The sequence below is a fragment of the Rhamphochromis sp. 'chilingali' genome, assembly GCF_963969265.1.
Source record: "Rhamphochromis sp. 'chilingali' genome assembly, chromosome: 6".
In the NCBI taxonomy this organism is placed as follows: Eukaryota; Metazoa; Chordata; class Actinopteri; order Cichliformes; family Cichlidae; genus Rhamphochromis; species Rhamphochromis sp. 'chilingali'.
The window spans coordinates 34,590,717-34,599,919 of NC_137933.1; the positions used below are offsets into that span (position 1 = coordinate 34,590,717).

Genomic DNA, 9,203 nt, shown 5'->3' on the forward strand with positions numbered 1-9,203 from the left:
GGGCAATGTCAGAAAGCCTGGGGCAAATCAGCCGACATCTGTTAACTCTTTCAAAATGGCCTCATCCAGCATGTCTGTGGGCGTAGAAGAGCGAGAAAAGGGAGAGGCGAGAGAGAAAGTCTCTGTTGCTGATTAATGGCGCCCGGAGAAGAGGCGTTTCAGGCCGAGTGTGGAGATGAAGCGGGGCTGCACTCCCACGGCTGGGCTACACACTGTAAACACTGAAGGGACGAGGCAGCGTTCCCCAACTGAAATGCAGCATGGAGGAAAACATGTGGGAAAGCTTTGCATCCTGGCACATAGTCAGTCAACCAGGCAGTCAGTTAGTCAGCCCTTCAGTCAGTAAATGAGTCGGTCGGTCAGTGAGTCAGTCAAGCTCTGAGCCAGTCAGCCCAACAGTCAGGTCTTCAGTTTGTCAATCAGCAAATCTGCGAGGCCTTCAGTCAACCAGCATGCATGATAGTTTGTCAGCACATCAGGTACTCATCATGTGAGGAAGCCCAACAGGAGTAGGACCTGCAAGCCAATTTAAAGGATCTAAACACCTAATGCAAATATAATTGGAGCACTAAATCATGACTTTGTGCTCTTAAGAGTGACCGAAATATGAAAGAGAAAATTTTCATAACTAAATAGCAGCTATCGTTAACTTCCGCCCAGTTTTTAGCTTTAAAACACTACTTGGTTTAGCTTTTGCTTCGCTTATTTGTCTATGTTATCAGCAGTCTATCATTGTTGTTCTATATATGTCCTCATTGCCTGAGGCTTAGACATAAGAGCTATCTCACCACCAAAGTAAAAGATAAATGTTGTATTATGAACAGCTTCTATTTTTCTTAACCAAGAGTCTAGTATTTGTCTTTTAGCATGACAGCTAAGCGGTGTTTTCTCCCCATGTTGCAGTTTTAGTTAATACAGCGTGATTGTTAGTGTGTTGTCGCACACTGGTACATACAGTACACCCTCTCTCACCACCCAGCCTCTGTCTGCAACTTCTGCCGTGAGGAGTGGAGTGCTGAGACAGCAGGTTGGACTGTGCAGGGCCGAGCAGCTCTGCGTGCCTGGCAAAGTGGGCCATTAACCCACCGCCCTAAGGTGTGACCTGGGCCAAATCCAATATTGGCTTCGGCATCAAGGCACAGGTGCCACTCAGGGTTCAAAGACACAGATCAGCAAGAAACCCACCACCACCGCTACCCTACCCCCTTTCCCTTAAACAGTAAAGGACTGAATGTAAATTGCATACACATACAAGCACCACTACTGTTACTGTTCAACTGGAGATAATAAGTCAAAAATAAGGGCAAGATTAAGAAAGACAGAGAGTGTAAATAGAAATATGAATTGAAAGTAAGTTTAGCAAAATATGAATTCATTTTAGTTCTGTCAAAGTTAAAGTGAGTTTTGCAGTCCATATATGATCTGATAATCTGAAATTGTGATTTGCTGACTTTGTCCTTTCTGGTAAAATATTCTTTTTTTCCACGAATCTCTGATTATCATATAAAAGTAGAAAAAAAATTAATGTCCAAACACACCAGCCTTGTCATTTTCATGAAATCTGTCCTCACTCATAATTTTATAATTGCATTGGGACTTAAGAAGATAATAACACTAAATAATACAAGCCTTGTATTTGTTGTTACCTTTGTCATTATCTTGAAATCTGTGTGTTCTGCCAAACTGTCTGCTCAGATGAAACAGTGGGTTTCTCTACTAAACAAACAAATAAAAGATAAATGAAGGAACATGTGGAACAGTTTTAATATGTTCCAGTTCACTCTTAAAATCACAGTGATACCAGCGTGTTGACGTGGCTATGCACCATTCTTGGTTTAAAACGATGTTAGATTCAGGTGGTCTCTAGTCATTGTTTAGGGAAAATCAAATCTCCTCTCCCATATAAATCAGTTAGAGGGGATGAACTGTCAAACTTACGAAGGAAATGGAGTGTAACAAGTTGAAAATTCTGTCTGGTATCAGGCCATATTTATTGTGAATAACTTCTGTAAATCTTACTTCAGTCATTTAAAGTATGCATTCATGTTCTATTTATAAATCTAATCTGAAGTTTAGCTTCACAAGAAATTGCTGAAACTATTTTTTGCCTTATTATAGGGTCACAACCCAAGAATGTGCAGGACTTGTCCTGTGCTTCAGTGCCTCTCTCATTATTTTCCACTTAGTGTGTTATGCTAATTGCAAGATAGATAAAGCACATTTAGACATGCTTTTTCTGCTTTTTCGTGCATTCGCATATGTGCTGGAAACCACAGGGAATTAAATAGTGTAACATAATGTGTCTGGACCATTGGCGCGTTGTCATGTATGTCAACACACTGTCGCTGAAGACCAGAGCCAGCAAAAGAGGCCTTATTACAGACGAGCTTTAAAGCCTCTGCTCTCCCCTCCTCAGGTTCTATCCACCGCACTCTCTGTGTTTTTTCTGTCTGTCCCCCGCTCCAAACAAGTCAAATGTCTGAAGAGATGTATCGAAGTATCCCTGCGCATTCTGTACGATGGATATGTCATATGACATAATGCCTCCGAGCGCCCATCACAGATAAAATGACAGATGCTGTTTTTTGCCTCATGGATCTTTCTTGGCCAAGCTGATTTTGAGATTTTCCTTTTTGCTGTACTCCTCTGTCTGTCTTTGTGACTCTGCTCTCGTACTCTTTCCTCTGCTCACGTTTTCTTTTTATCCACCATGACCTTACAAAAGTCTACCATTTTGTTTTTTTTTATTGAATTTCAAACACAATTACAGTGTAATTGCTAGACAAGGAGCGAATAGTCATTGATGTCTCACTTCCCTTTCTAACTGACACTCCACCATCTGCTTTGTTTAGCGGTGGTGTTTACCATGCCCATCCCTCTCCTCCCTCCTCTGCAACATTATTTCCTGTGTGTACTGGTGAGAGGCATTGGTCTCCATAGATACTGACAACAACATACCACTGTTTGGGTTGTTGGCATTCCTTATGACGACAGCATATAAAGACAGAGGGGAGAGGAGAGGCTGTTTTGAGTGAATTCCTCTATAAGCGCTGGACTTTCTGCCTGTATTATTTCAATCACTTACGACTGCCCTTGTCCCCAAAGGGAATAAGGCATTCTGGGATCTGCAGTGCACTACCTGTTGACCATGATCTGTCTGTGCTTTCTGCCTCCCTCCACCCCACCATCACCCACTTTAGCCACTGCACCACCCCAGCACTGACTGCCTGCCTGTGGCCAGTGCTGCCCATCCATCTAGGTGGATGGATGGCTTTGATTGGTAAAATCTGTGGCCCTGTCATCAACCTTACTTGTGAGTGGCAGTAATTGGCATGGCAGTAGGCAGGCCCATCTTTCACGTGTGGTCAGCTATGATTGACCTGATTAAAGTGGGGTTGCTCCCCAAAGTGAGGGTCTGGTGTGCCCCAGGGTGCTGAGGAGCATGCTGTACCCACTTGCCCCTAGATGTGGTTGAGGTAAGTTGGCAGGAGAAGTGGCCTGGCTAGCCTCAATCATCATACAGCTTCCAAAAAGGGACAAAATGTGTTCTAAGGGTAATTTGAGACAAGGCATCATCATACATTGTACACAAACACAAGCATATGAGGGGGTGGGTACTGGAGGGACTTTGGTTTTGTTCTTGTAAATTCATACCCATCATATGTTTGCAGTTAAGGCCTGTCTGTACTCTGTGTTTACAGAGTGGTGCAATCAATGTAATTATGAGAGGGTGTTCCTGACTGAAATGTCTGTCTTATTTCTCTGTGCCTGGGTGAAAAGTGGGCACTCGCTGGATTTGTTTCCCAGTGTTTCTCATTTCCAAATGTAAATGCATCTCTTGATTTGTATCAGCCTCTGTATACACTCCCTGTTTTTTTATCGTTCTCCTTTTTCCTGGATCAAATACAAACAACAAGGTCTCCATTTCAGACTGGAACGTCAGCTAAGATCTATGTCAGCAGAGTTGTTTATTTAGAGGAAAAATCTGTTCATAGTCCAGGCAATGTAAAGAGCCATAAAACATACATGAGCAAAAATGTGGCCTTTGGTGCATGTTGCCAATGTTTTGTTTTGTAAGTTTAAAGAATTTGTTTTTGAACATTTGCCTGCACCTGAAGATCTGGACATTATTAGTGTGTCTTTTGATCTCATCCAGCTCTTCAAGACAGATTATTTTTCTTTATTGGAGGTGTATACTTGCTTAGAGGCCACATTCCTTACTATTGATACTGTCAATGTGTTTGCCATTGAACAAAGATTACTTTATTTTCTGAATGGAAACCACATATTGCTTGACTCTAAACAGTTTTGTGTTTTACTATAGAAACTGTTCCAAAGACTTACAGAAAAGAAAGTGAGGGAAAAACTCTTAGTAAAAGGAACAATAAAAAAAGTCATACTGAGTTTGGGGTTTGTGTTGAGGTCACAGCATGGTGGTGCACTGATAGGAGGTGGTATACAGGGCTTTGCAGACCCATATGTACATGTTGTAACTGTAGCTGCACTGTCACCAAGGGACAGTGTCAAAAATACGTAGAACAACCAGTAAACTGGGCTACTCTAGGTTAAGTTGGGAGTTTAGCTTAGCTGTAAAAAAAAAAAAGCCATACAAAAAGCTTGTTTGCAGTGAGGTGAAACCAAAAATAATGAAAACTGTCTATATTTGAGCTATATGCTATCTTTGATGTCTTTTTTGCAATTTGTCTTCTTTGTGGTGGACTTTACTGTCTGTCCCATTCTGTTCAAGCCAACCTTTCAACCAGTTGGCCATCTGTTATGCTTTTGGCCTTTTAAATGAAAAAAAACAAACAACCATCCAATGGCAACAGCTACATTACATGCAATGTAGCTGCCGCATTAGTTGAATTCCCACAATCCCTCTCTTTGCATAGCCAAAGTACACAAACAGACACCAATGTGGGATCAAAAATCGATCATTACACACCACAATTTAACTTATCACAATTTGCCATTCAAAAACAAAAGTATTCTCTTCTCTTTTTAGCTGCATGATTCCTACAAAGTCACAAATGAGTTGCTAGAAAGTAAAATACGATTGAGTAAATCTGTCGTCAACCTATCAGTTTGCGATTAAATGGGGTCAAGTGGGCAATTGCGTGGTCTCTGTGTGGCCATATGGCAATTAACTGTGATAAATTAATGCAAAATTGCAAACCTCTTTATCTGCTGAATGGCATAGGCACATGGCAAGCTTCTTGTTATATAGAAATATAACAAAAATACAGCCAGCTGGCAACCAGTTGAGTTGAGTCCCCTTTTTTGCAAAGAGACACATTGCAGATGAGATGTGCTTATCAGTGCAGATGGAACCAGATTTACTGCAAAATATTTGCAATCTGTTTGCATTTATAAATTAAACGTCAGTTATTTGCAAATCTTTGTCAATCTGTCTGAAAGTAATTGCAGTCTGACTGAGTCGGACTGTAGTAATTCAGAGACAGGCTGCCTACCCCCAGGCGACCCATGCAGTCGCCTCACAATTCAAAGTGGCTGCCCAGAGCTTGAAGGTTTTGCATGTGTAATGTCTGGGCAATCAGTTGATCATCCAAACTCTTTGGTGATGAAATGCACACAAAAAAAAATCAATATTGACCACCAACTTTTCTTAGTTACAAGGGGACCGTTATGTTTTTACTGTAGTGTGACTAAGCCATAATGTCAGCCTGCTACAATGCTCACATTCTAAGATGCACGTTGCATTTGTTTAGAAAGCATGGATCCACTGTGTCATAAAAGAGACCTTTCAATTTGAGTTTTATTTTAGGGGAAGAAGTCACAAGAAACAAAATCTAGCAAGTTTGCCTTGTCGAGATGTAGCTCTCAACCTCAATATGAAAGCTGAACCATTATGGTATAAAAGTTGATGTTAGCTCTCGATACATGTTTGAAATGCAAAAGTAAAAGGGTTCAAAACGGCAGCAATCCAAATGTAGTAGGAGTGCTGGGAACAGTGTATGGCTGCACAAGGAGATGACCTTGAAGTGTTTAGCGCTTTTACTTAAATTGGATGAGGGTTTTACTGTTTTACTGCTGCAGAACTGCAGAACCTGGCTTTTACATGGATAATATAGCACTTGATGAAAAGCATCGACATATCGTATGAGTTATTTCATTTCACCTTTCGACCTCTGCATTGTCTCCAGGTTTCCGGCAGTACGGCAGGCTCCCCAGCCAGCTCATCCGCCCCATCCACCTCATCACGCCAGTATACACGGCAGCGCATCACTCGTGTCAACCTCAGGGACTTAATTTTCTACATGGAGCAGGAGAGAGAGACCGCCCACTCGCTCCTCCTTTACCGTGCCCTGCTCAAGTAGCCTCTGCTCCGCTCAGCGCCCACCTCAACCACCTCCTCCTCCTTCCCAGCCACGTGCCTTCAGATCAGGTCTAATGTTTCAGCTCTGTGTCTCCATATGTATTGTAGTGTGATGTTTGATGTAGCTTTTAATAACAAGAAAGAAAGTGAGAGAGATATAGACAGAAAAAAAAATAAAAATAAAACTGGTGTTCCGTGTCTTCTCCTTTAGCTTCACAGTGTGTAGTTAGATCATTCAGTTTAAGGGCCCCATCATTTCCTATTGCTGAAGTTGGATTTGCCAGAGGAATGATGTGTTTACGTCATAGGACTTGACCAAGACCTTCTTCCATGTTTGTTTGACATTCTTGGCAGAAGCTTCAGTGAACCACCTTAAAGTAGAAATTTCCTTGGCTAAGAAAATATAATAGCATATTGATACAGCCTACAATATTATCCATGAGTTATTTGTTGAACACAGTTCAATGAATGTAGTCTAGCTGAACCTAATAAGTGGGACTTTACAGATTTCTAGACCAACTCATGATTCTGAAACATCCAGATTCCAAATAACAGCAGTAAATTCAATTTCCTTACTATATGTGTAAATAGTTCTTTTTGAATTATTTTACAGCATGTATATTTTTATCACATGTAAGCTTTGTAAGAAAAGGAATAATCCATGTGTCAATATTATGAAACCTGATGTTTTGTACAACCATGTGCTTTGAAAGAGTCAAATTTAGATGGTATATTCTGTAGAGTGTTGTTACAAAGGAGACGCCTCTTGAGCCTTCTTGAAAGGTCATTTAACAAAAAAACACATACGGCACTATGTGACACCAGTTTCAGACTGGTTTCCCTTGTTGAGTGAGTCAGTATTTTTTAAACACATAATGTGAACATTGTTTTATGACTAGCTGTTTGTAATTTGTCTTATGGTATCATGCCCACAGTAATGGTTTATGAAGGTCAATTTTGCTGTTATTCTGAGTGCATCAGTGGCATGGGAGAATGAAAACAGACATTCCTCTATCATCCACGTTCATAGTTCTTTCTGCACATTACTGATGTTTGGCAAAAACACTTTTTAACTATTTCAAAGCAACCCACACCCTCACTTAATTAATTGAATGGCCAAATTAATCCATGAGATGTTTTAGTGCACAACATTTATATTTGTGTGACATTTGATCCAAAATATAATGTCACAGCAACAAACTAATGGTAAACTGAAGCAAGCGGCTCTGATTTGTTTCTGTTGTTGTCTTTTCTGCAATATCACTGACTGACGAACACTATTTGACCAGAAAGTCCTTTTTACATGTCTTGCATTTTCGTCATAATTACTTTCATCCCCCATTCCTTAATGTGTTATGTAATGGCATTCATTATGGGTTTTTGTTGTTGTTTGTTTTCGCTATTTAACTAAACATTTTGGCCTCTATGCAGCTTTTCTTGTCATTTTGAAATTTATTTAAATATGGATGACATTTGCAAAAGTCGTGCATTGTAAATTTTGACGGCACTTTTTTGATATCTATTTTACCTGACAACTGAAAGCTGTCATTGTATTATAGCAAAGAAACAGTATTTGCCACTTTCTGTCAAAAGACACTTATTTTTTAACAATTAATATATTTGATCTGTTCTGCTTTTTTTTTAGATTGGCTTTTATGCTCAAGACATTTTCATAAACTTTATCTCTAAAATACCATGTTTTAAAAACAAGCACAACAGTACTTATTGTAGTGATTTCAGATGATTTTATGAATTATTTCTATGGTTTCCGGTCGTTTCACAGGAGGGCATTTCTACTGCTACTGCTACTACTACTCCTAGAACAACAACAACTACTACTACAGCTTTTTAGCCAAAATATTAGGACAATATTCCTGTGTAAACAGATGGAGGAAATACATTTCAGTGTAAGGATGATTTGTAAATATTGTTTACAAAACTATGTGTTTATTAGAACCACGTTATTTTTGGTAAACTCTTGTATATATCTTGAAAATTTCCTGTTTGTGTGAAAAACAATACTTATGTATTTGTACCTATTTTGTAAAGGAATAAATAAGCTGTTTACTAAACTGAAAAGACGACTTTTTCCAGTTTCATCTTTGTATCATTCTGGCAGCGTATGCATAAACATATTTTGTAGGTAGGAGTTTTTTACTCTAAAATGTCTCTAAATGCAAATAATAAAACAACTAAGCAATGTGTTCACCTCTTAGATTTTCAAGGGAGAATGAGCTATGCTGTTTTTTTTTGGGTTTTTTTTACCAAAGTCTACTACTAATTCAGCCTGCTTCATTTCCATTTCTAACATTGCACATGCTAAGTACAAACTGAGTCAAGCGCTGCTGCTCAACTATGAAAAGTCCCTCTAGGTTTCTGCTGCTAATTAAGCAGAAGCATTTTCGAAAAGACCAAACCATTTAACTCAGTGCAAAATATTGGGGTTTAGGAGCATATTGGTTTTTTCAGGATCTCGGCCCATTCAGCCCTGAAGACGACCTTCCCCCTTTGCAAAAATGATGAACGGGGAGCACACACATGCCTGGGTAGAGAAAGGCTGGTGAGATTGCATCAGTTCAGTGAGAGAGGACAGACAGTTGAAATTTCTCATCCTATGGGGGTTGTTCAAAAACATGAGAGCAATGTGACACATGTCAGATATACAGTACATCCTTTTATTATCGCAAATATGCAAGAAAAGTCAAATGGAGACACTGTAAATGAACACATGCCCTTTAATACCACAGTCTAATGGTTTTTAAACACTTTAAATAATATACATTTGCACCTTATTATACCCTTTGAAATGTTTTAATCCATATTTACACAATGTTACGCTTTGAATTCTTTTCATTCTTTTCTGAAG

At 39.6% G+C, this 9,203-nt stretch overlaps 1 protein-coding gene across 2 annotated transcripts in view; it reads left to right on the plus strand.

Annotated features, from left to right (window-relative positions):
* Positions 1-8,408, plus strand: part of LOC308397848 (transcription initiation factor TFIID subunit 4) — a 106,813-nt gene extending 98,405 nt beyond the window's left edge. For both annotated transcript variants that reach the window (XM_080884053.1, XM_080884054.1), the window contains exon 14: positions 6,165-8,408. In XM_080884053.1, coding sequence (XP_080740179.1) covers positions 6,165-6,338 — 174 coding nt within the window. In that variant the 3' untranslated portion in view covers positions 6,339-8,408. The remainder of the gene's footprint in view (positions 1-6,164) is intronic.
* The last annotated feature ends 795 nt before the right edge of the window (positions 8,409-9,203 follow it).